The sequence below is a fragment of the Vipera berus genome, assembly GCF_964194415.1.
Source record: "Vipera berus genome assembly, chromosome: 2".
Taxonomy (NCBI): domain Eukaryota; kingdom Metazoa; phylum Chordata; class Lepidosauria; order Squamata; family Viperidae; genus Vipera; species Vipera berus.
Window position 1 is genome coordinate 9,113,175 of NC_138203.1, and position 25,523 is coordinate 9,138,697.

Below are 25,523 nucleotides of genomic sequence, written 5' to 3' on the forward strand. Positions count from 1 at the left end.
AAACAGTCTTGCTCTTTTTCTAGATTTCCTTGATAATGTTCTACAGTTCATGACATTGGCTTTTCAAATATACTGTGCCAAAGATTTAGCAGTCATAGGTTGACAACATGTAGCTAAAAACTAAGAGAACAGAAAGAATTGAGAAATAAGAATTACAGATATTCCTTGACTTACGACCACATCTGAGCCAAAAATTTATGTTGCTAAGCAAGATAGTTAAGTGACTTGCCTCATTTTACAACCTTTCTTAGCACAGTTGTTGAGTAAATGACTCCAGCATTAGTATCACGGTTGTAAAGTGAATCAGGCGTCCCCATTGACTTAGCTAGTCGGAAGGTCTCAAAGGGGATCACATGACATTGCAACCCCCCCAAGCGGCATTTTTACAAAGTCAGCTTATTGCCCCCAACAATCTGGGTCCTCATTTTACCTACCTGGGAAGGATGGAAGGCTGAGTCAACCTTGAGCCTGGTGGGACTCGAACCTGCACTAATTGCAGGCAGCTGGTGTTACTTAGGGAGGCATTAGCCCCCTGCTCCACCAAGGCTCTCTTCCTCTCCTACATCTTCAGAATCTGACTTCGGCTTCCGTAGAGGGTCACAGGGAATGTCACGGCTTTTGAGGTCCCCTGGTTGACCCAGACTCCATCACTGTTGGGTGAGCTTCCCTGGCGGCCGATCTGCTTCCGGGTTCATCTCCAAAGTGTTGGTCCCTTCCTTTAAAGCCTACGGCGATTCTCCGTCATCCAGGTCATGGTTGTCCCAAAGGTGCTTTTTTTCAGGAGGCAGCTGGACTGTCGTTTTTCTCTGAAGACGTTTCGCTTCTCATCCGAGAAGCTTCTTCAGCTCTTGAGTGGATGGTGGGGAACGGAAGGATTGATACTCCTGGCAGAGAGCTGGTCATTTGCAATCGTTTAGAGCAGTGGTGGCGAACCTTTTAGAGACCGAGTGCCCAAACTGCAACCCCAAACCCACTTATTTATCACGGGGTGCCAGGTGGGCGTGGCCCACTGGGTGGGTGCGGCTGTGGTGGTCATGGAAGAGTGGGTGGGTGTGGCCAAGGTGTGTGTGGCCACCTCAATGTTGCTCGTGGGGAGGGACACCTGTGGGGGGTGGGCAGGGTTGGGGGAGCTCCAGGAGGTTTCTGGCAGGTGGGGCGGTAGGCAGGAGACTCATCCTGTGGGGTGAGGCGAGGCAGGGTGGGGATGCCATTGGCACGGGGCAAGGCAAGGGCTGGGGCAGCTGCTGCCTGACACCATCGGCCCCCGCACACAGGCCAGCGAGCGCATGGGGGCCAACGGTGTCCGTCAGTAGCCACAGCCTGCCGACCCCTCGACAGGCGCATTCTGTTGCTCCGCAGCCCGTCGCCAGCAGTTCAAAGAAGCCGCCTCTGAGATGGATGGTCAGCCGACAGCTGAGGAAGTGATGCAGTGGGTCGTGCCTGGGAAAAGGAAGGACGGGATGGGGGGCAGGAGGGAAACCAGCCATGCCGGGATGCATCCAGCCACGTGGGACCTCGACGAATTAGCAGGCGGCTGGTTGAAGAGGAACAGTTGCCACTTCCGGGGCTTGGCGCGGGTGCCCCCAGAGAGGGCTCCGAGTGCCCCCTCTAGCGCCCGTGCCATAGGTTCGCCACCACTGGTTTAGAGAATCCAAATGGCCTCAATGACTCTCTAAAACAGGGGTGTCAAACTCAATTTCATTGAGGGCCGTATCAGCATTGCGGTTGCCCTCAGGGGGCTGGGTGGGTGTGGCCAGGGTGGGTGTGGCCTACTGGGTGGGCGTGGCCAGAGTGCGTATGGCCTACTGGGTGGGCGTGGCCAGCTCTACATCGTTCACATCAAGGGTGCCTATGGGGGCCTGGGCAGGAGTGGGACAGATCTGAGGGTCTCTGGCAGGAGGAGGGTCTCTGGGCCAGGGCCAAGGCAGTGGGGGCCGTTCCCTCAGTTTCCAGGATGGCTTCACAGGCCACATGAAACCACTTCACGGGCCGCATCCGGCCCCCGGGCCTTGTGTTTGACATGTCTGCTCTCTAAGAAGGCAAAGGATCAGATGTCTGCCAGGAGTATAAATCCTGCCATTCTCCCACTATCCAGTCAAGAGCTGAAGAAGCTTCCTGGATGAGAAGCGAAACGTCTTCGGAGAAAAACGAGAAAGTCCAGCTGCTTTGTGAAAAAGCATTTTGGGATTATCTTCCAAGCCCTTCATGCCATGGAGCCCAGCTACCCAAGGAACCGTCTTGGCCAGTGGGATCGGCCTGCCCCACTTGCAAAGGGAACATGTTCCAAATCCTGCCAGGGGAGGAATTGCTGCTGGTGGGGTCCAAAAAGAGCCTTTTCTGCCATGGCCCCCGCCCTTGGGAATATCTTTCCCCCCTCCCCCCAAGGTGGGATCCACACCCACCCGTCTGGCCTTCAGGAAATGCCTGAAAACATGGGCTAAATTTCTTCCATGCAAGACACCCAAAGTGCCTCTGTTTGCTTTGCCTGAATCTGGGCTGAGAACCCGGGCACATCAGTCTATTTATGAAGACCTCTGTTTCATTCATTCAGGTCGTCCCAGGTTTCCTCTAACCTTCAAAATCTGCCTTTGGGGGACAGGGTGAAACTGCAATTCTCAGCTCTGCTGACTGCTGGGCAACTCAAGGGGGGAGCCGAACGGTCCCAGACCGAGCAATGCTTGCGTCAACACGCGCGTGTGGGAAAATGTAGGCCAGTGTCACATCGAATTATTGACGGTGACTCGCTGGCATTTTATCCCATGGTTTTTCCCCTCTAGTCAGAGATGTCTTGGCCATCAAAGTTTTTCCTGTGGCCTGGAAAGCCAAGGACATTTTTTTCAGGAAAACCCTCTATTTTGCAATTTCTTAATGGAATGCCTCGTTTTTATACAGCTCCTGGAGGGTGAGCGAAGAAGGCAGACAGTTAAGTTAGGGTAATCCTTGCCCAATCTTGTTATCCAAAGCTTTTAAAGGAAGTGGGAGGGAGGGAGATGGCCAGTTTAAAAATGGGATAAATAAATTAAAATAAGCAAAGAAGACAAAAGCCTCCTTCTCATGGTTTTCCTTTGTTTTTCTAACATTTCCTGGTTAGAGTCTTCCATTTTAGGACGATGTTTGGGGAAGAGAAGGGACGCGGTGGCTCAGTGGGTTAGGACGCTGAGCTTGTCGATCAGAAGGTCGGCAGTTTGGGGGGTCGAATCCCGAGTGCCGCGTAGCAGAGCGAGCGCCTGTTACTCGTCCCAGCTTCTGCCAACCTAGCAGTTCGAAAGCACGTAAAAATGCAAGTAGAAAAATAGGAACCAGTACAGTGGGAAGGTAACAGCGTTTCATGCGCCTTTGGCGTCCAGTCATGCCGGCCACATGACCACGGAGACGTCCTCGGACAAGCGCTGGCTCTTCGGCTTTGAAACGACTAGTTGGAAACGACTAGCACGCATGTGCGGGGGAACCTTTACCTTTACCTTGGGAAAGAGGGCAAATGCCATTTTATTTAATGATGTATTCACGTCAGGAAAACAGAATAACAGAGTTGGAAGGGACCTTGGAGGTCCTCTAGTCCAGCCCCCTGCTTGAGGAGGAGACTCTATGCCATTTCAGACAAAGGGTTGTCTAATTTCTTCTTAAAAACCTCCAGCGGTGGAGCACCCACGAAATCTGAAGGCAAGTCGTTTCACTGATAATTTGTTCTCACTGCCAGGAAATTTCTCCTTAGTTCCAGGTTGGTTCCTCCTTGACCATCTTGACTTTCTGACTCCCTTCCTGCAGACAGACGACACCACCTGTCCCGAAGGCTGCTTGTCTGACACCAACACCCTTCTGAGAGACTGAGAATCAGACACTTCCAACATTTTCAGAATCTTGCTATAAAGAATAGTGGGAGTCAGAGAGAGTCGCTCTCCTCGCTGGCTCTGTGGTCTGGGACCCTCATCTGCTCGGAAGGAAGGAAGGAAGGAAAGAAGGAAGGAAGAAAGAAAGAAAGAAAGAAAGAAAGAAAGGAGGGAGGGAGGAAAAGAAAGAAAGAAAGAAAGAAAGGAAAGAGGAAGGGAGGGAGGAAGGAAAAGAAAGAAAGAGAAAGAAAGAAAGAAAGAAAGAAAGAAAGAAAGAAAGAAGAGAAAGAAAGAAAGAAAGAAAGAAAGAAAAAGAGGGAGGGAGGGAGGAAAGAAAGAAAGAAAAAGAAAGAAAAAGAAAGAAGGGAAAGGAGATAGGAAGGAAGGAAGGAAGGAAGGAAGGAAGGAAGGAAGGAAGGAAGGAAGGAAGGAAGGAAATGGAATGGAATCTGGAAGGGACCTTGGAGGTCTTCTAGTCCAGCCCCCTGCTCAAGTAGGAGAACGGATACCATTTCAGCCAACTGGCTGTCCACTCTCTTCTTAAAATCCTCCAGTGATGGAGCACCCACAATTTCTGAAGGGAAGCTGTTCCACTGGGAAAGGGAAGATCCTTAGCACCGAGCTTGGCTGTTTCCTTGCAGACATTTCATATCCCATTGAGATAACACCAGTGCTAGGAAGGAGGGAGGGGGGGCAGTATCTTTTCTGGCACCCACTTTTATCAGGCACTACCTGGCACCTCCCAGCAGAGGTCCTTCCATGCTGCTCCTCCTGGGATGACCCCAGCCCTGGCACTCAACCGGGCAAACAGCTCCTGGCTGCCTTTTGGCATCTCCATCCAGAGACAAAGGTCAGCCATCTTCAGCTGGACCCCGCAGGGAACACCTGGCATCGCTCCGCCCCCCCCCCCCGGCTTCTTCACCCAGCAGCCATCTACCTTGCCCTCCTACCCACGTCAGGGCTTAGCCTGAGTGCCGGGTGAAGGCTACAGCCATCGGCAGTCCGGGGTTCAAGGTCCGGCCCAGACCCAGACAAGGGGTCAGTTCTGTAACCGGATGAGCCTCTTTCAGAACTGGCTTGCTCGACCCAACCGGGCCTTCCTGCTCCAGCCAACTTTGTCCCTTGTCCCAAGGCACGCCCTTCCCCTCCCTCCTGTGGTCAAAGAAGTCAAGATGGCCGCTCGGCCTTACAGGGGATCCCCAGAGGGCTGAGCGGGTTCCGCGGGGGGGGCTTCGCTCAAGGGGGACCTCTAGGGCCAAGTGGCCTCTTTGCAGGGCTAGGCAAAGGCAACCCATGTTCCACAGCTGGGCCCCTTCGCAGGCAAATGGGCCAAGAGTCCTGGATGCTCCATCTCTTCTCCTCCTCTTCTTCTTCTTCTCCTTCTTCTCCTCCTCCTCCCCCTCTCTTCCTCTTCCTCCTCCTCTTCTCCTCTTCCTCCTCCTCCTCAGCAAACCCCACTCCCTTCTGACCTTGATGATGTTACCTAGTTGGGCCATGAAACGTCTGCAACCCAGCTCAGAGAGCACCCATAGTTCTCCTCCTCCTCCACCACCCCCCTCCCTCCTCCTCCGGGCCCGCCAGAGCTCTGCACATGCTCAAAAACACCCTGCCCTGCAAAGCCAGCTCCCGGGGGACACGAGCAGCGAAGCGGACACCGCTACGCTACGCATCCTCCGGCTCGGGCCGGCCTGGGTCGGAAGGCTCGCCTGCGATCGCATCCCCGGCGCGGGGCGGCTTCCCAGGCGCGTTCACACGACCAGCGGCGGCTCACGTGCAGAGAGGGGGAGCCGGCGCGGGCGGCCAATCAGCGCTCCCCGGGCCCGCCCGCAGCCAATGGCACGCAGAGGCGGGGATCAGCGGCGGAGGATCGGGCCCTTTCTCGGCCGGAACCCGCACCTGCCGAGCAGCGAAGCGGCGGTCTTTCCCGGGGGGGGGAGCCTCGCAGATAGACTATCCCTGCTGCTGGAGGCTCGCTCGGCCCCTTCCCGGGGGCGGGGGAGGGGGGAAAGGTGCTGGCTGGGAAGCCTCGGCGTGAAGTGGGGCTCGCATTGCAGTCGCGACTGCGGGAGGGTCCCGGTGCCCTGGCGGGGCACGACTTCTGGACCTCGGGGTGTCCCTCCTGCAAGGTCGAGCCGGGCCGGGACGCTTCGCTTCGGGCCGGAAAGCGAATCGGGGCTCAAAGTTGTGCCAAGTTTCTCAGCTGTTAAAAAAAAGGAAGGAAGGAAGGAAGGAAGGAAGAAAAGGGGGGTTGGTTCCTCTTTGCGCCTAGATCCACTCTGGGATTTCGGGACACCCCCCCCCCCAACCCGGGTTGTTTCCTCGGGACCCTTTGGAGAGGGGAGGGGGTCAGCGGCTTCTTCCACAATGCTTCCAGCTGGGATTTCCTCGTGGTCTCCCATCCCTCGCTGGCCTGAGGCTGGGAGAAGGAAGCGAGGTAGGGGTGGCACAGCCCTTCTGATCCCGGCGCCAAGGGGCCCCGCCTGCGCCGGGAACATTTCGGAAATTCTGCCCCAAATCGCATCCTAGAAGGAGTCCCCTGGCAGTACTTCACACATGTGGAAGACTTGCAGGTATCACAGAGATGGCAAAGGGGCCTTTTGAGGCTTTAGGCTTTTCTAGAACTCCTCTTGAAGTTACTAGTCCACAAGCAATCCTCCTACATCTCTCTCTCTCTCTCTCTCTCTCTCTCTCTCTGACACACACACACACACACACACACACAAACACACAAACACACACACACCTCTCTTTTGTTTCCTTAAAGTTACAGGTTGCATTCTGGGTGAGGCGGGCAAAGCAAGAGTCCCGGCTCCCGTCATTTCCTACCCTGATAGCGCTCAAATGTACCCCATATGGTTGTCGTGCGATGGGGGAGGGGCTGAACTATCCTTGGTGGATGCCACAAGTGCCACTCTGTGTGTGTGTGTGTGTCTTTCTGTATGTGTCTTTTGTGAGATCTGCTGGAGCAGCTTAGTAGAAAGTCTGTGCAGTTGTACTGGAAATATAGCTAGTCCCTGACGTAACAATCATTCGTTTAGTGACCATTCAGTCACAACAGCACTGAAGAAAGTGACTTATGACCAGTTTCACGCTTATGACCGTTGCAGCATCCCCGCGCTCACGGGATCAAAATACAGACGCTTGGCGACTGACTCGTACTTATGATGGTTGCAGTGTCCCGGGGGTCATGTGATCAAAATTCAGACGCTTGGCGACTGACTCGTACTTATGACGGTTGCGTTGTCCCGGGGGTCATGTGATCCCCATCTGACCAGCAAAGAATGGGGAAGCCAGATTCACTTAAGAATTGTGTTACTAGCTTAACAGCTGCAGTGATTCGCTTAACAACCGTGGCAATAGAGGTCGTAAAAAGGGGCAAAACTCACTTAACGACTGTTATCAGAAATGTTGGGCTCAATTGTGGTCGTAGGTTGAAGACTAGAATTTATTTGCGGGGTTTTCTGGGTTGAGGTGGACCAGAAAACTGTGGAAGCTCAAGATTAGGAGAGCCTTTCCCCTGGAAATAAGCTTCAGAGTTGTTTTCCCAGGTCGTGGGAGGTAGTGAGTTCGAGTTGATCCCGCTTGCAGTGGTACATGCAATTGAAAAATAGCAAATCCTAACTCCAAGAGCCAACCACGTAAAAAAGCATTTTTAAAATTGGTTTCCCATCCTATGCAATCTGGGATCTCTCGATGCCTTACACCTGCAATAAAGTCGAGCATCAAAAGGCCACCACGGTAAGCTAACAAATTAAAAAAATAGATTTATTTCTGAGCCAGCATGGGCCAATGTTTCTCAAACTTGGCAACCTGAAGATGTTTGAACTTCAACTCCCAGAATTCCCTAGCCAACACTGCTTCCCCATTAACTTCGCAAAAGGGGATCACATGACCCCGGGACACCATCATAACCCTGGGGCTGCTACAGTGGTCATGTGAAAAATGGTCATAAACCACTTTTTTCAGTGCCGTTGTAAATTCGAACAGTTGCTAAACAAATGGTCGTAAGTTGAGGACTAGCTGTGTTTTTCCGAGATTGGACTTACAAGTCTCTTTTAAACAAACCAACTACCCAGATTATCTGACCTGGTTTTCCCTTTGCCCACCCCCTGTCGAAACAATTTGGACCTTAGCTTAGAAAGTACAGGTAGTCCTCGACTTACAGCCAACTGAGTCCAACACCTCTGTTGTTAAGTGAGACATTTGTCAAGTGAGTTTTGCCCCATTTTACAACCCTCCTTGCCACAGTTGTTAAAATGAATTATTTTGGTTGTTAAGTTAGTGACACAGTTGTCAGAAAGTCACAAAAGGGGATCACCTGACCCTGGGATAGTACTTATGAATCATCTGCCAAGCATCTGAATTTTGATCACATGACCATGGGGATGCTGCAATGGTTGTGAAAGTGTGGAAAATGGTCATAAGTCATGGTTCCCAGTGCCGTTATAACTTCAATGGTCACTAAATGAACTGTTGTAAAATTTATTTATTTATTTTTTATTTTAATTCCATTTATATCCCGCCCTTCTCCAAAGACTCAGGGCGGCTTACAAGCTTAGCAGTAGCCTTCATTCTATGTATATGCCTGCTTATTAGGGCTTTCACACACCCCACAAGCGGCATTATTACAAACTCAGCTTATTGCCCCCAACAATCTGGGTCCTCAGGGGAACCTCTTTTATTTCTGCCACTGAACTACAAATGCTTTCTTTTGATGTGTTTCTTTAGATCGCAAGAAGAAATATAAGAGGCACATCCAACAGGTTTTTCAAAATCTTCCTCAACTGGGCCCACACCCCAATCCAAGAGTGACCCTGCAAGAGACCTATGTAGATCTTCTTCTGAAGAGGAGACCAGATCTGCCCCAAACAGGTCATGAGATTATGGCTGTGCAGAGAAAGTACTGGGAGATGAAGACCCATCTGGAAGGTGGCCCGAACGTTGATCTGGAGAATTTATTTCATCCAGATCCTGAAGGAGAAAACTCCAAAACTCTTTTGTTGCTTGGACCTTCTGGGGTAGGAAAAACCACAGCCACGTGGAAGTTCATGTTGGACTGGGCATCATATAAACTATGGCAGACCAAGTTGGATTACGCCTTTTATATCTCTTCCGATGCACTCCGCTGTGGCACCAAGTTTATGAGTGCAACGGAGATGATCCTCAACAATTGTCCTTCAGGAATGGTATCCATGGAGGATGTTTTGGCCAACCAAGACAACCTCCTCCTCATTGTTGATGGTTTGGAGGACCTGAAGCTCTCTCATGTCCCAATTGATGGGCTGGACAAGGATCCCCATCAAAAGCAAGAGGTGGTGAAGCTGTTGATGGGTCTGCTCAAGAAAAAGATCTTTCCGAAGTGTCACCTCCTGGTGACCACAAGGCCCATGGGTGTACGCTCAATGTTGAAGTATCTGAGATCACCACTCTTGGTGGAGGTTTTTTCAACAAAACCCACAGACAGTACTTCTTCAAGGTATCCCAGAAACTGCAACACTCACCGAAATTCACCTGCATCTCCTCCTGAGTTTCTTGGGTACCTTTTCCAGGCAAAGTCACCTGGAAGACCTGTGCTGTCTAGCAAAAGATGGGATGATCCGCGGAACAATGGTCTTCCGTGAAGAAGAGCTAAAGGAACGTGGCTTGGATTACTTGACTTCAGACTCTCCTTCTGCAAATAAGAAAGTTTTCCTCCAAGATGTTCAGGTGGGAACCTTGTACAGGTTCACCCACTTGAGTTTTCAGGAGTTCCTTGCTGCCTTGTTCTACTTGCTGGACACTGAAGAAACCACCAGAACACCTTACCAAGACTTGAGTGAGATATTTGGTGATAAGAAGGAGAACAGCAACAGATACCTCATGTTGATCCATTTTCTCTACGGCTTGTCCAATGTGGAAAGGATGAGTGTCCTTCAAGAATCGTGGTCCTTCAAGATATCCACCAGTAAGGTTTGTCCAGAATTGCTAAGGTGGGTGGATCAAGAAGCCAAGGCTCACTCCTTTAGAAGACAGGAGGATCTGCTGGAATTGTGTCATTGTATTTATGAAATGAAGGACACCGTCTTTGCCCAGAGAACAATGAAACATATCCACAATATGGATCTCAGAACATAACTTTTGACCAAGCTGGACTTTGAAGCTTTATCATTTTGCCTGTCAGCTGCTGAAACTTTGAATTCAGTTCAGCTCTCTGGCTATGAGTTTGGACCTCAAAGATTCCAACAACGTTTACCAGGATTCTTGAAATCTTCAGAGATCCAGTAAGTAGAAAGAGACCCAAGGAATAGTTGAGTTGGCAATGGGTTCAAAACTTAACATTTGATTGTCCAGGATCCCAATCAATACAGATAGTTCTTCACTTACAACTCGGTTGTTAAGTGAATCTGGTTTCCCCACTGCTTGTCAGAAGGTCGCAAAAGGGATCACACAACATAGCACTGCTCATAGGTATGAACCAACTGCCAAGCATCTGAATTTTGATCACGTGATCATCGAGGATGCAACAAAGGTTGCAACTATGAAGAATGGTCATAAGTCACGTTTTTCAGCGCTGTTGTAACTTTGAATGGTCACTAAATGAACTGTTGTATGTTGAGAACTCTCTGTATTATACCACAAAAACCCTGTAAAAATATCTGGTGTAGTGTTGTTCAACTTTGTGCACTTGAAGATGGGTGAACTTCCAACTCCCAGAATTCTCCAGCCAGCATTCCTCAGCCAGCCAACTCCCAGAATTTCTTATGGCTGGCTGGGGAATTCTGGGAATCAAAGTTTAGGTAAAGGTAAAGGTAAAGGTTCCCCCGCACGCACATGCATGCTAGTCTGTCCGACTCCAGGGGCCGGTGCTCATCTCCGTTTCAAAGCCGAAGAGCCAGCGCTTGTCCGAGGACGTCTCCGTGGTCATGTGGCCGGCATGACTAGACGCCAAAGGCGCACGGAGCGCTGTTACCTTCCCACCGGAGTGGTCCCTATTTTTCTACTTGCATTTTTACGTGCTTTCGAACTGCTAGGTTGGCAGAAGCTGGGACGAGTAACAGGCGCTCACGCTGCTACGCGGCACTCGGGATTCGACCCGCCAAACTGCCGACCTTCCGATCGACAAGTTCAGCGTCCTAGCCCACTGAGCCACCGCGTCAAAGTTTACCCATCTTCAAATTAAGAAATATTGATCCGGTGTGTGATCGAGTATGACGTATGAGAGAATAAAAGAATAACGGAGTTGGAAGGGACCTTGAAGGTCTTCTAGTCCAACCCCCTGCTCAAACAGGAGACCCCGTACCATTTCAGACAAATGGCTGTCCACTCTCCTTAAACTCCTCCAGTGTTGGAGCACCCACAACTTCTGAAGGCAAGCTGCTCCACTGGTTGATTGTTCTCTCAGGAAATTTCTTCTTAATTCTGGGTTGCTTCTCTCCTTGATTAGTTTCCATCTGTTGCTTCTTGTCTTTTGGTGCTTTGGAGAATAGGGTGACCCCTCCTCTTCTTTGAAGGCAAGGCTACAATCAGAATCACAGGGCTGGAAGGGAACTTGGAGATCTTCTAGTCCAACCCCCTGCCATCTCAGGCAGGAGACCCTACCATTTCAGATAAATGGTTGACCAATTTCTTTTTTAAAACCTCCATTGATTGAGCATGCATAACTTCTAGTGCTGTGTTGGCGAACCTATGGCACGCGTGCCACAGCTGGCACGCAGAGCCCTCTCTGTGGGCACGCATGCCATCGCCCTAGTCCTAGGCCTTCAGCTGGGTTTTATAAAACCTTTTCGCTTTAGACCTCTGCTGCCGTGTGCAAAAAAAAGTTTCAGTCAATCAATCAATTTCAACTTCTTGCGGGGAAAAAAAGATCTCGCAAAGTTGGAATTGATTGAACTTTTTAGTCCCACCCAGTCTGCCATTACCACCACAGCCATGCCCATCCAATTGGCCATGCCTATCCAATGGGCCACGCCCATCCAATGGGCCACGCCCATCCAATGGGCCATGCCCACCCGGCACCTGACAATAACATAAATGGGCTTTGGGTTGCAGTTTGGGCACTCAGTCTTTAAAAGGTTCGCCATCACTGTTCTAGTGGTAAGTCATTCCGCTGGTTAACTGTTCTCACTGTTAGGAAGTTTATCCTTAGTTCTAACTATCTTCTCTCCTTGATTAGTTTCCATCTGTTGCTTCTAGTTCTGCCTGCAGATTGTGTGTCTACCAATTTCCTCCATAATTATGTTTATGTGCCTCCTGATTTCCACAGGTTGAACCACTGTGGCCTCTCCCCCACTGCCTGCAAAGACTTGACACCCATCGCAATGACCAACACAAGGCTGACCAGTCTGGACTTGGGTGAGAATCCCCTGGAGGAGGCAGGGGTCTCCTACTTGTGTGAATGGCTTCTTCAGCCCACCTGCCAACTTCAAAGTCTCAGGTGAGCAGCCTGGGATGGTATAAAGCGGGGGTCTTCAAACTTGGCCCTTTTGTGACTTGTGGACTTCAACTCCCAGAATTCCTCAGCCAGGCATGCTGGCTCAGGAATTCTGGGAGTTGAAGTCCACAAGTCATAAAAGGGCCAAGTTTGAAGACCCCTGGTACAAGGACTTGGGCAAAGGGTGGAGTAGACCTCCAGGATCCCTTCAAGCACTAGGATTCTATGATTCTATAACCCCGGTACAAATTCCCCCCCCCCCATTCTCTGTCTCCTACAGGCTGTACTCCTGCAACCTCACGGCCGCCATCTGCCAGCTCCTTTCACAGGTCCTGGAATCCAGACATTCTCTTCTGGAGCTCAATCTGGGGGCGAACCCCCTGGGTGATGGGGGAGCAAAGCTGCTGTGCCAAGGGCTGAAGCACCCCTCTTCTGGGCTACAGAGACTCATGTAAGTGGGGTGAGGGATTTCCTGATCTGAGCCCCTGGTTTTCCCCACAGCGTTTGGAGCCGGTTGGCAGCTGGGCACGGGGAGGCCAGTTTACACCCCACCCCCAATTTCTCCTTCAGCCACCACCAAGAGCAGCAGAGGGAGTAGGGAAGTGACCAGGACATTCTTCTCCCAGGAAATTTCTCAAGCTTGTTTCAGAAGGAAAAGGTTCATTCCAGAGCAGAAACGGAAATGAAAAGAAAAAAAAGCATCCTGAATTTTAATTCTGAAAATGAAAAGAAATTTATTAGAAGATTAAAAGGTTGGGGGAAGATTTGCCTCCTGGTTGGATCCCCTGAGCAAATGGCAAAGTCACTGGGTGACTTTGGGCCAATCGCCAGGAGACAGTGAGTTCTAGTCCCACCTTACCCATGTTGAAGGAAAAGTCTTCAATGTGGTTCAGTCCAAGCCGGGAATAAACAACATGGCGACTGCTTTAGAAAGAAGGTTGCAGTTTATTGAAGAGGAGAGCCAGACAGGAAGATGGCTCTGGCAGAAAAGAGAAAAAAGGGGTGAGCACATGTAGGGAGTGGGTTTTTATATCCTGTGGAGCCTTTTGTTTGGAGTTGTTTCCTGTTCCTGTTTTGAGGCTTTGCATTTCCTGTGTCATGTATTTTGACCTGTGTCCCTTTGGCATCTGTGAGTTAATCCTATTATGTCCTGTCCTAGAGTTTGGGTGGGGTATGTAGATTTTAGGTGTCTTTGTCTTCTTAATCTTCTAGCTCCAACCTTCCTGAATGGCTTACACCTGCATTTCTACAGAGCTGGTTTCTGCTTGGGGGAGGGAGACTTGAGGCTATTAAGAAAAAAACTGGGCATTCTTTTCTGCCTCTTTAAGATCCTTTGAGGAAATATATTTTTTCTGCCCTTTTAATATTTCCTTCTCTGGGGGGCTTACTTCCCACACCCATGAAAGCTGGTTGGGTGATTTTGGGCCAATCAGCAGGAGATTGAGACTTCTAGCCCACCTTAAACATGACAGGCAGCTGGGTAACTTTAGACCAGTCACCAGGAGATGGCGAGTTCTAGTCCTGCCTTGGGCACAAGAGCCAGCTGGATGACTTTGGGAAAATAGGAGGAGGAAGGTATGTTGCATATGCTCACTGCCTTATTTGTAAAATTAATAAAGGTGAGAAGCAAAACTAAATAACTATTTTTAATCAAATTTATATGCTGCCCATCTCACTGTCCAAGATGACTCTGGGCAGCTTACAATATTTGCATCCTGCACACGCCCTTTGGCAATGCCTTCATCCTTGGTCCTTCGCTGCTGTCTCAACTAGACTTATAATAACCATCCTACAGAGCATGTAGCTGGTTGTGTGAATGTCACAGTTGTGCTTCTTGGAGACCTTTGCATGAGTCGGAAGTAGGAAAACACCCAAACAGGCACCCTTGCCCTCAGATATCACCAGCAATTCCCTTCTTTCTGTTTGCAGTGGGGAAAGTGGCAAAAAAACCCGATCATGCGATCACGGTGTGTTTGGTAACCAGCCATAAATACAAGCTGATTGCCAGAGCACTCAGCAGAATAACAGAGTTGGAAGGGACCTTAGAGGTCTTCTACTCCAACCCACTGCTCAAGCAGGAGATCTTATACCATTCCAGACAAATGACTGTCCAGTCTCTTCTTGAAAGCTTCGAGTGATGGAGTACCCACAACTTCTGAAGGCAAGCCCTTCCACTGATTAATTCATAACAGACTTGGAAGGGACCTTGGAGGTCTTCTAGTCCAACCCCTGTTCAGGCAGGAAACTCTATACCAGGGGTGTCAAACTGCCAGCCCGCGGGCCGGTTTCATCATACAGAAACCGCACCCACCCCACTGTCAGCAATGGAAAAAAGATCACGATACGTCGCGACACATTGTGTGATGTGGCGAGTCTGACACCCCTGCTCTATACCATTTCAGACAAGTGGCTTGTCAAGGTAATTATAATTTAGCAGCTGACCAGCAGAAGTGTTATATAGAGAATGAGTCAACAGAGTATTTGGGGGTAGTATCCCTTTAAGAGACTGTGTCTGAGGAGAATTGCAGTTGGAATCTTGAGCGGTTTGTATATAACAGGAGTTAGGCCACCTTGGCTCTTTTATGACTTGTGGACTTCAACTCCCAGAATTCCTGAGCCAGCATGGCTCAGCTTGGAAACCTTTCCCTTTCCCCTCAGCATAGCTGGCTCAGGAATTCTGGGAGTTGAAGTCCATGAGTCATAAAAAAGCCAAGGTTGTCCACCCCTGGATAACTATCTTGTATTCTGTATGCTCCCTGAATGTTGTTGTTTCATGTTATATATTACACCACAGTTCTTTGAACAAACCACTGTCAGATATTTGTGCTCCCGTGTTATCACAAGAAGAAAATGAGAAAAAGGCTGTGATAATTTACATTTTAAACAACATGGTTATCCAATCTCTTCTTGAAAACCTCCAGTGATGGAGCACCCACAACTTCTGGTGGCAAGCCATTCCACTGGTTAATTGTTCTGTCAGGATATTTCTCTTTAGTTCCAGGCTGCTTCTCTCCTTGATAAGTTTCCATCCGTTGCTCCTTGTCCTGCCTTCAGGTGCTTTGGAAAATAGCTTGACTAAGATCACAATCTGGGTTTCTGGAATGGCTGGAACTCTGAGGGCCACTCCTAACCACCATCCATTCAGCACCATCCTAACTTGGGACCGTCGCTAAACAAATGTTTGTAGGTTGAGAACCAGAACAGGCAGTCCACGACTTATGACAACAAAATTTCTGTTGCTAAGTGAGACATTTGTTAAGTGAATTTTGCCTGATTTTACGACTTCTCTTGCATTATTTGTTAAGCGAATCACGGCAGTTGTTAAGTTAGGAACATGGTGGTTAAGCGAATCTTGCTTCCCCATGGACTTTGCTTGTCAAAAGGTCACAAAAGGGGATCACATGACCCCAGACATTGCAATTGTCCTAAGTATGAACCGTATTTTGTTCACATGACCATGGGGAAGTTGCAATGGTCTTAAGTGTGAAAAAAACGGTCCTAAGTCACTGTTTTCAGTGCCGTTGTAACTTTGAACGGTCACTAAATGAGCTGTTGTAAGTCAAGGACTATCTGTAGCGAGGAAGGCTTTTCTGATCTCCCAAGCATGATGGGGTCACAGGTGTCCTTGTCTTCTATTGCAGTTTACACTCCTGTGGCATGACAGCCCTTGCCTGTGAAAACGTGGCCTCTGTTTTGGAGACCAGCCAGACCCTCTTGGAGCTGAACCTGGGCAATAACAGCCTGGGAGATAAAGGAATCAGGCAGCTGTGCCAGAAGTTGATACAAAGGCGCTGCAAGCTTCAAAAGTTGACGTAAGTGTACAGTTTGTCCAGGGACCTGGGAAAATAGTTTGACACACACACACACCCCTCGTCTTTGTAGCGGCCCCTCAAATATTGGAATATTGCTATCCATATGATAAATAATAAATAATTATAAAAAAATAATAGAGCTGGAAGGGGCTCCCAAGGTCCCTTCCAACTCTGTTATCATTGGGAATGGTACATTTAGCTTGTCTTTCTTTTCTTTTCTTTTTTTGAGTGGATCTTGGTCAACGACCAAAATAAAGTCCTTTGAGCTTTGAGTGGGAACAGAGGCGACATCCTTGCCATCTTAAGTTGACTGTCATCTTCCAGCCCAGATTCGTTGAATTTTCCAGTCTGCCAAAAGCTGCTATGAAAAATAAAGATGATTTAATCTCTGCATAATGTTTTGTCCAGAGGTCTCCCAACCACCTGGCTGGTGGGCAACACCCATATCAGCTTCCAAAACAAGGCCATGTGGCTCATGCATTTATGCCATAATTTGCTCAAAAGGCTGACCTCTTTCAACATATCTCTCAGCAGAATAGATAAGATAACCTTTATTGTCATTTTTTTTACTGTGGGCATAATGGCACACATCAAAAATGAAATTTAGTTTCCCGCTCTCAAAGTCAAACACATACATGACACACACCTAAACCATACTATACACAACATATGTATAGACCTACACCCCTACATATACAGAACAATAAAATATTAAATACTGCCCATCTTGAATATATAACGGAAGGAGGAAGCTTGAGAGTTCACAAGGTTAATGCTGTACGGAATGAAACTATGGCTGAATCTGGATGTTCTGCTACGGGTACCACAAAGTCTCCTCCTAGAAGGTAACAAGGAAAACAGGTCGTGAAGAGGATGAGTACTATCCCAGATAATCTTACGGGCCGTGCTCAAACATCGCTTCTGTGCTACGTCCTGGATGGGAGGGAGGGAACTGCCAATGATCTTTTCGGCCATCCTCACCACTCTCTGCACCACCTTCCTGTCTGAAGCAGGGATGCTTCCAAACCAGACTGTGATGCTGTATGAAAGGATGCTCTCGATCGTTCCCCCTGTAGAAAGTGGTCAGAACAGGGGAAGGAAGATGAGCAACAGAGTGACAGAATAACAGAACAGAAACAGACTAACAGAGTTGGAAGGGACCTTGGAGCTCTTCTAGTCTAACCCTCTCCTCAGAAATAAACCCTATACCATTCCAGACAAATGGCTGTCCAATCTCTTTTTGAAAACCTCGAGTGATGGAGCACTCATAACTTTTGGAGGCAAGTTGTTCCACTGATTAATTGTTCTAACTGTCAGGAAATTCCTCCTTAGTTCTATGCTGCTTCTCCTTGATTAGTTTCCTTCCATTGCTTCTGCCTTCAGGTGCTTTGGAGAATAGCTTGACCCCCAACTCCCTGCAGAGCTGCTGATGAGCAGAGATTTGCAAGCCAATTGGTGTTCTTGAGAGTGTCCCAATTCTGATGCTTTGCTTTGTTTCTCCTCCTTCCAGACTTACCATGAAATCGTTAAACCAAAACACGAAGTGGAAATTGCAGGCAGTTTGTGCGAAGAATCCTGGCTTAGTTCTGACTTCCTACTATCCTCCGGATTTTCCCCGCTTCCCAGGTGATGAAGAGTAAAGGTGGAGTTCACACCTGCTTTCCTTGGGCCCCTCAAGGATTGGAAGGTTGGTGCGATGGGTAATAGATCTGGAAACCTTCAAAGGCCAGCTCAGCTCAGCTCAGCTTTTGCATTACCTGTTGCATCGCAGTCATACATCTGATTCACATGCCTGGCTATGAGGCTTATGGTAGCCCTCTGGACTTAGAGCAAGTGGGACTTGGCCATGTCGAAGATATTTTCAACTGGGATCCCCTTCAGGGATCCAAGCCTTCCATAATCCCCAACTAGCATGTCAGAAGAATATCCTGCTCCGGTTTGAGCCAGGATTTGCATAAGAATGACACCGGAGTCACTGCTTGAAGAAGAAGTAGTATATTCAACAAAGATGACTGGAGGACTGGAGTTAAAACATATGAAGAAAAAGCTGTGGGAATTGGGTATGCCTAGATTAATGAAAAGAAGGACCTGGAGCAACATGATAGCAGTATTCCAGTGTTTGAGAGGTTGTCACAAAGATGAGGGGTTCAACCTATTCCCCAACGCACCAGAAGGCAACACAAAACCAAGGGATGGAAACCAATCAAGGAGAGATTCAACCTAGAACTAAAGAGGAATTTCTTGACAGTGAGAACAATTAATCAGTGGAACAACTTGCCTCCAGAAGTTCTGGTTACTCCACCACTGGAGGTTTTCAAGAAAAGATTGGGCAGCCATTTGTCCTGAATAGTATAGGGCAGTGATGGCGAACCTTTTAGAGACCAAGTGCCCAAACTGCAACCCAAAACCCACTTATTTATCGCAAAGTGCCAACACGGCAATTTAATCCGAATACCGAGGTTTTCGTTTATAAAAAAACAACTCATACATTAACATCTTTTGTCTTAAAAGAAAAAACACAATAACAAAGCTTTCAATTCAAACAACTTTTTACTGAAAGGTAAAAGTTTGCCTTTGGCATGCTTTTGTACAATTAATGTGATTTTTGCTGTTGTATGCATGCTGATAATTTGTCTAACTTTGGCTTATACTTTGTAAGTTTGAGAGCAACACGTGCAGCACTCAGGTCATTTGTTAATCTGTTTCTAGTGTCAGATTTGATATAATTCAAAGCTAAAAACAGTGTGCTTGCTCCAGAGGCTTGTTTTGGCTAGGAAGGGGCTTGAGAAATGGCTTTTTCCTGCAAAAACGTAGCCAAAGAGTGCGGTGCACATGCTCACAGAGAGGGCTCCGAGTGCCGCCTCTGGCAACCGTGCCATAGGTTCGCCACCACTGGTATAGGGTTTCCTGCTTGAGTAGGGGATTGGACTAGAAGTCCTCCAAAGTCGCTTCCAATTCTGTTGTTCTGTTTTTTAAGAGCATAGAAACAGCCCTTGGAGTAGCTACAATTTTGGATATACAGGCTGGTAATACTTATAAGAAAGATGGTCCTTTGTGAGGTGTGTGCGAATATGCCCTTTGCAATGTTTAATTTGTTGGACATGCAGTTCCAGTAGGGATGGCCTTATCTTATTTTGCTGAGTGTGTAGATCTTTTCTTTGGCAGGTGTCTATGTGCTGATTCTGGAATGCCACATCTATATGCTCAGGGAAGTTTGTATTATAAGGGATTTTCCCTGTTTGCTATTATTTGCTTGATTTAATCAATTTCAGCCTGGCTGTCAATTATCGCCTAAACTAGTTGAAGAGTATTTGCAACCTTATATATTGTCTTTGCAATTTAGTTTCTGAGGAGACAGTATTCTCTGAGCTTGGTTGTTTTCTTGCAGATGTTTCACAACCCAGACTAGGACTACTAGGACTGATGATGTTAACTAGTTGGGTCATGAAACATCTGCAAGAAAACAACCCACTTCAGAGAGCATCAAAGACTCCTCCTCCTCCTCCCTTCTAGCACTGATTATGTTACCTAGTTGGGTCCTGAAATGTCTGCAAGAAAACAACCAAGCTCGGAGAGCACCAAGGACCCTACACTTCAACTCTGAGCTACAAATATTCTCCTTTATTAATATTTATTAATATACTGTCTTCTGGCTACAGGCACGTATATGATTAACGAAGTTCACAGGGAGTGCATGAATAAAATTACTTAAATTGTAAAATTATTTCAACAAGCATAAAGAGCTTCAGGGGGGGATGACCAGCATTTTGAACTGGACTGGGATGCTGACCAGCAACCAAATTGGTCCTACTCATGACTTGCAGAATTGTTGTATAGGTAGTCCTTGACTTACAACCACAACTGAGCATCCCAGGGTCAGGTGAGACCCATTTGCAACCTTCCCAGCTGGCTTCGAACAAGCAAAGTCAAGGGGGAGAAGCCGATTCGTTTAACGATCACGATTCCCTTAACAACCACAATGGTTCACTTGACCATTGGGTGCAGCTTCCTTAACCACTAACTTGCTTAGCAACTAAATTCTGGACCCAGTTGTGGTCATAAATCGAGGACTTAGCCAGCAGTAAAAAATGACCCCTCCTCTTTGAGGAGCACATGAGTGACCAGTCTGTGGTGCTTCATCCCTCCAGGCTTTCAAGAAGAGAGTGGACAGCCAGTTGCCCAGAATGGTATAAAGTCTTCTGCTTGAGCAGGGGATTGGACTACAGCAGTAGTGTCAAGACTGATTCGCCCTTTTACCCTCGCTTATAGCTTTACAGTGGGATGGGATGCAGAACTGGGAGGAGTGGTTTCTAGGCAACCGAGGCTTCTGAGAGCCAAGGTCACTAATGCAGGTGCTCAGCAGGGAAGTGGACTGTTTCCATAATAAGAACAAATGTTACTATTGGACAATATGAACACCTGGTGGGTGGGGATGAGGGAATTTATTGTTTAGCTAAGCAAGCCTTTGAGCCGGAAAATCAAGAGCTGGTTTTGCTTCTTCTGCGCCAATGTAAAATTTCAGTAAAGTATTAGACTCTTGGTAAAATCATGTCTGAGGAGTTTCTTTTTCTGGAAATGCCAACTGGACAGTTGACAAGCGGTCCCCAACCTTTGCGGCTTGGTGGCACGGCTAGGGGTGGGGGAGACAGGAACCAGGCCATACGAGCAATGGGCCGATGCTTGTGCACAGCTCAACTTGACTTCAAGTGTGCGCTAGCCTGCTGTTTGCATGAGTTGAGCTGCATGCGCATGTGCATGCCAGCCCACTGCTCACATGGCTTAGTTCCGAATAAGCCGCAGCCTGGTAGTGGGCCGTGGCCTGGGTGTTGGGAGCCTCTGGACTAGAGGAACTTCAAAGCCCCTTCCAACTCTGTTGTTCAGTGGAAAGGCTTGCCTTCAGAAGTTAGTGGGTGCTCCATCCCTGGAGGTTTTTAAGAAAAGATTGGAAAGCCATTTAGTAGGAATAGTTTTGAGTTCTTCTGCTTGAGCAGGAGGTTAGACTAGAAGACCTCCAAGGTCCCTTCCAGCTCTGTTTTTCTGTTAATTAATCAGTGGAATGTTTGCCTTCAGACATTCTGGATGCTCCATCCCTGGAGTTTTTCAAAAAGAAACTACACAGCTATTTGTCCAGAATGATAGGGTCTCCTGCTTGAGCAGAAGGTTAGACTAGAGGACCTCCAAGGTCCCTCCAAGGTGCCTTCCAACCTTATTCTTTGTTCTTTCAGGCACTGCAGACCCTAAACACAACACTGCCAAAAATAAAGGTTTATTGGTGAAAAGGTACTGCAGAATAGAGCCAATTTACTTAACGGTCCCCAATTTTTGTCCCTGCACCCTACCATTTTTCCCAGTTCTCCCGGTTTTGGAAAGTTCCTGGCTTTTCTTCCAGAAGCAGAGCTTTCCTTTTAGGATGTTCCTGCAGAGATGGAGCTTCCCTTGCAGGATGCTGGTGAGGGTGGAGCTCCGCTTGTCCACAGAAGTGGATGATGCTGATCTCCCTCCCTGTCCTCCTGTGCCTTCCCTTTTGTCTCTCTTTCGGCCTCTTCCTTCCTCTTCCTTCTGTCTGGGGCTCTGCCTGCAAATGAACAGCCCCTGTTGCAAGTTCAATTTGTTCTCCAGGATGTTACCCAACGTGGTCATCTTTTCGCTATCCGAAGACTTCTGTTCTTGAGGTCTCTTGTTGGCTCCTTGCCTAGGAACCTCCAAAGTCTGGCTGAGCTTCGGGTCAAAGGCCAGCCTTCTGATGACAAGATGTTCTTGGTGTGTTTCCTTGGAAGACCAGCTTACCTTCACCTGTTTCTTCTTCCCAGCTTTTGGGGGCCTTCCAGGTGAACAGCTGATAGGCCTCATCCCTCTAGGGAGAGGACGTTGGACCCCACTCACCTGCCCCACAGCTCCTGCTTGCATGAAGTCTACTGGAATCTGCCTTTTCTGCCAAATGACCACATCTTTACCCTCTGAGATTTCACCTGGTTTTAGGACACCATGATCTTTAGGTGATCCCACAACTACTTCTGCTACTCCGCTGCAAAGCTGATCACTGATGATGACTCTTGCTTCTTCTGAGAGGGCCACCAAGGAAGGGGCAGAGTCCTCAGCTAAAGGGGGTTGTCTCACTACTGAGGAATTAGCCCATGTCCAGCTGCCCATCTCTTCTCTGAAGGACTCTTCTGCTCCCTTGTTCTGATCTTCCCACTTCACTTCCAGCCTTCTTCCTTGATCCCAGTCATCTATCCTCATGTCTTTACATTCTGTGCTGCCTTGGGACAGGGTCTTTAGGGACAAAAGGCTCTGCTCCTTAGCAATGGAAAAGGTGACTCTCTCCATCCTCCCCTCTTCCTCACTATCTGCCTTCAGGGTCAAGCTACAACTTTCATGATGGACCTGAAGTTCAACATCTGTCCTTACAAAGTCTTGATTTTGATGGGGGCCCTTTCTACTCTCCTTGGGAGGTTGAACATCTTGGTCTTCTGTGGTCTTCTTCTTTCCTCTAGAGGATGAAGGATGTTGCAGGTAGAGGAATCTCTCGCAGTCAGAGAACCAATGGTCCAGCAGTTGGGTTCTAAAAAATGTTTGGCACCTGGCTGCTTCTTCCAGAGAATGGTCAAGGAACTCTCTCCATGTAAGCCTATTTCCTCTCCTTTGTAGCCTACTGCTCTGTGTTGCATGATGCCCCTTCCTGATTTGCCTGTAACATCTGGCTACAACATCCTCGTAGCAGGAATTGGGAACATGAATATGGTGTGGGGAAAAATATGAGACTTGTTGAGAAATAGGAGCATGATATGGTTGAACATGTGCCTCCCACGGCCTGTAATACATCTTGACAGCTTCTGGCTCTTGGAGAGAAGAATGACTCATGTTCTCTCCTGAGGACTCTTCCAACTCTTCCATGTTATCTCCTAAGGACTCTTCCAACTCTTCCATGTTGTCTCCTGAGGACCAAGGAGAATCCTGGGCTTCGTTGTCTTCTGCTAGTAGAGAGGAATTACCTACTACAGCTTCCCCTCCCTTCCATAAGACTTTCTTCTTTTTCTCTGGCCATTTTGGTTGTCTATCAGACTTTGATGAGGAGATTGAGGCTGATGAATGACAGGAAAGACAACTCTTACGAGACTTTTTCAGTTCCCTTCTAGGAACTGAAGGTTTCAGAGGAGGAGTCAGCCCTTCTAGAGTGCCTCTCTCTTTGGCTGTCCTCTGAAAACCAACTTTGTTTTGCCGGGCAACCATCTTTGCCTTAAAGCCTGGAAGAGGCATCTTGTTCTTCACCCTTGGTGTGGTCCTTCCACTTCCAAACTTCACTTTTCGGAAGCTGGCTATATTTTCAACACTGGGCATGTAATCCCTGGTGGTGTATGCAGAAGGAGAGGAAGGTGGCAGGATTTGAGGATCTTCTGTCCCCTTAGAAATCCTTGAAGGCTGCACAGAGGTGGCTATGGGTGGATATGGCAAGAGAGGCTGGGATCCAGTCATCTCAAAGCAAGAAGGAGATCTGGGTGGCAAGAACAACCTCATAGATCGCCGAACCCTTTCTGGAAGTCCCCATCGGTGCTCTGATGTAAGATGTCTCAGATGGGCCTCCAAGAGTTCTTTTTCCTCAACGCTGAGAAAATCGAGGTCTTGACTGAGGATTTGCACTTCTCCTCTATCCCGTGGGGGAATCTTGGTCACAGTGTCTGTGGTGATCTTCTCTGCTTTAAAGAGAGGTGGGGCAAAAGCTTGCAACGATTTTAGCACTGTTGATGGCAAGCCCCATGCATGCTGGATTCTCTTCCACTGGATGTGGAATTCCAGAAGGTTCCGGCTGCTCTCTGGGAGGAAAGAGAGCCCTGTCTTGGTACCGGAGCAAATCTGGACTTTAGTTTGCCTAGACCTGCCTGTTGCTCTCTGTCTCTTATTGCCAACTTTGCTCTTGGGCTTTTCTAAAGTCTTCTGCTCTGGCTTAAACAATACCGGTTCATAGATGTCTGTGGTTTGCAAATCAGGTCCACTTTTCTGTAAGGATTTGGGTGGTAAAGGCAAGAGAGGCTGGAATCCAGTCATCCCAGGATGAGAAGGAGATCTGGGTGGTAGGAAGGCCCTCAGAGATTGCCGAACTCTTTCTGGAAGACCCCATCTGTGCTCTGATGTACGATGTCTTAGATGGGCCTCCAAGCGTTCTTTCACCTCAATGCTGAGGAAAACAAGGTCTTGACTAAGGATCTGCACATCTATTTTTTCCCTTCTTGGTTTCCTAGATGTGATTTTCCCAGTAGTCCTCTCTGATTGAAGAAGATATGGGGCAAAGACATGGAGAGACCTAACCACCATCGATGGTAAGCCCCATGCATGCTGGATTTTCTTTCGTTGGATATGGAATTCCAGGAGGTCCCTCTCCTCAATGGGGAGGAAAGAGAGCACTATTTTGGGACATAAGAACCTTGTTGCTTCAGTAGTCCCCCCTGTCTTAACCTGTAATGCTTTGGGAGGTATCTTCATCGCCCCCAAATGGTGCTTTGCCTTTTGCAATGGCACTGAAATTCGGGGAGCAGATGATGTGTCTTGAAATGGTCTATACCTGCAAGGCCAGTGAGGCTGTGCTGGAACCTGGGAAGAGGGGAGAGAAGGCAGGAATGGATGAAATGAATGTTGAATCCGTTTTGGAATCTCCCACTTATGCTTTATGACCATGGTCCTCACACTGGTCTCCAGATGTTCCTGTGTATTTGTGTTGAGGAACCAAAGCTGCTGGGCCTTCGTTTCCAAATCTGCCTTGTCTCTTGGACTCCTCTGAGTTCTCTTTCTGGTGTGCTTCTGTAGGCCAAGTAGAAAAGGAGCAAAGATGTGCAGAGATTTCAAGATAGCAGATGGCAGTCCCCAAGCGTGCTGGATCTTCTTGTGGGTGACATGAAACTCCAAAAGATCCCAGGACGTATGGATGTAGAAAAGCAGCCTCACCTCCGGGGATCTGATGGCAGCCACTGGAAAGCTGGAACTAGTTCTTGCATCTGGTTTCCTCTGGTGGATGTTCTTCATAGGCTTCATGGTGGCTTCTTTCCAGGATAAAGTCCACCATGGTGATCCTTTTCTTCTGGAATGGGAAGCATGAGCTCCCTCTTGCAGTGGGAATCTCAAATGACGTTCACAGTGGGGTTTTTCATCAGAGTCCTGTGGAGGAGGAACCATTGCTCTCAACGAATCTTGGATCAGTTGAGGAAGGCCCCATTTATGTTCCCTGATCCAACTCCTCACATGGGACTCCAGGTGATCTTTTGCATCTTGACTAAAAAAATGCAAACAATGGGGAGGGACCAGTACTTTACTCAGAGACGATGGCACTTGTACCCCCCTGTGTGTTTTTCTTCCATCTCCCAATCTCTGTAGACCTGGACCTCTGAAGGACCTCTTCTGAGGCTCAGGTGGGACTGGTGCAAAAGCCTGTAGAGATTTGTGTACAAGAACAGGTAATCCCCACTCGTGCTGGATCCTCTTGTA

At 48.3% G+C, this 25,523-nt stretch overlaps 1 protein-coding gene and 1 pseudogene across 5 annotated transcripts in view; one reads left to right on the forward strand and one right to left on the reverse strand.

Annotated features, from left to right (window-relative positions):
• The window catches only part of LOC308663096 (NACHT, LRR and PYD domains-containing protein 3-like), a 120,205-nt pseudogene that overhangs the window by 44,066 nt on the left and 50,616 nt on the right, over nt 1-25,523 (reverse strand). The gene's annotated exons all lie outside the window — the stretch shown is intronic.
• The window catches only part of LOC308663111 (uncharacterized protein), a 30,268-nt gene continuing 14,766 nt past the window's right edge, over nt 10,022-25,523 (forward strand). For 2 of the 4 annotated variants that reach the window (XR_014025291.1, XM_081319292.1), the window contains exons 1-5: nt 10,022-10,274; nt 12,070-12,240; nt 12,518-12,688; nt 15,879-16,049; nt 17,560-17,675. Coding sequence is in view for 3 of the 4 variants with exons in the window: in XM_081319292.1 (XP_081175418.1) it covers nt 12,125-12,240; nt 12,518-12,688; nt 15,879-16,049; nt 17,560-17,675 (574 nt within the window). In the remaining variant the exon portion in view is untranslated. The remainder of the gene's footprint in view (nt 10,275-12,069; nt 12,241-12,517; nt 12,689-15,878; nt 16,050-17,559; nt 17,676-25,523) is intronic. The other 2 variants (XM_081319293.1, XM_081319294.1) reach the window with 2 other exon arrangements.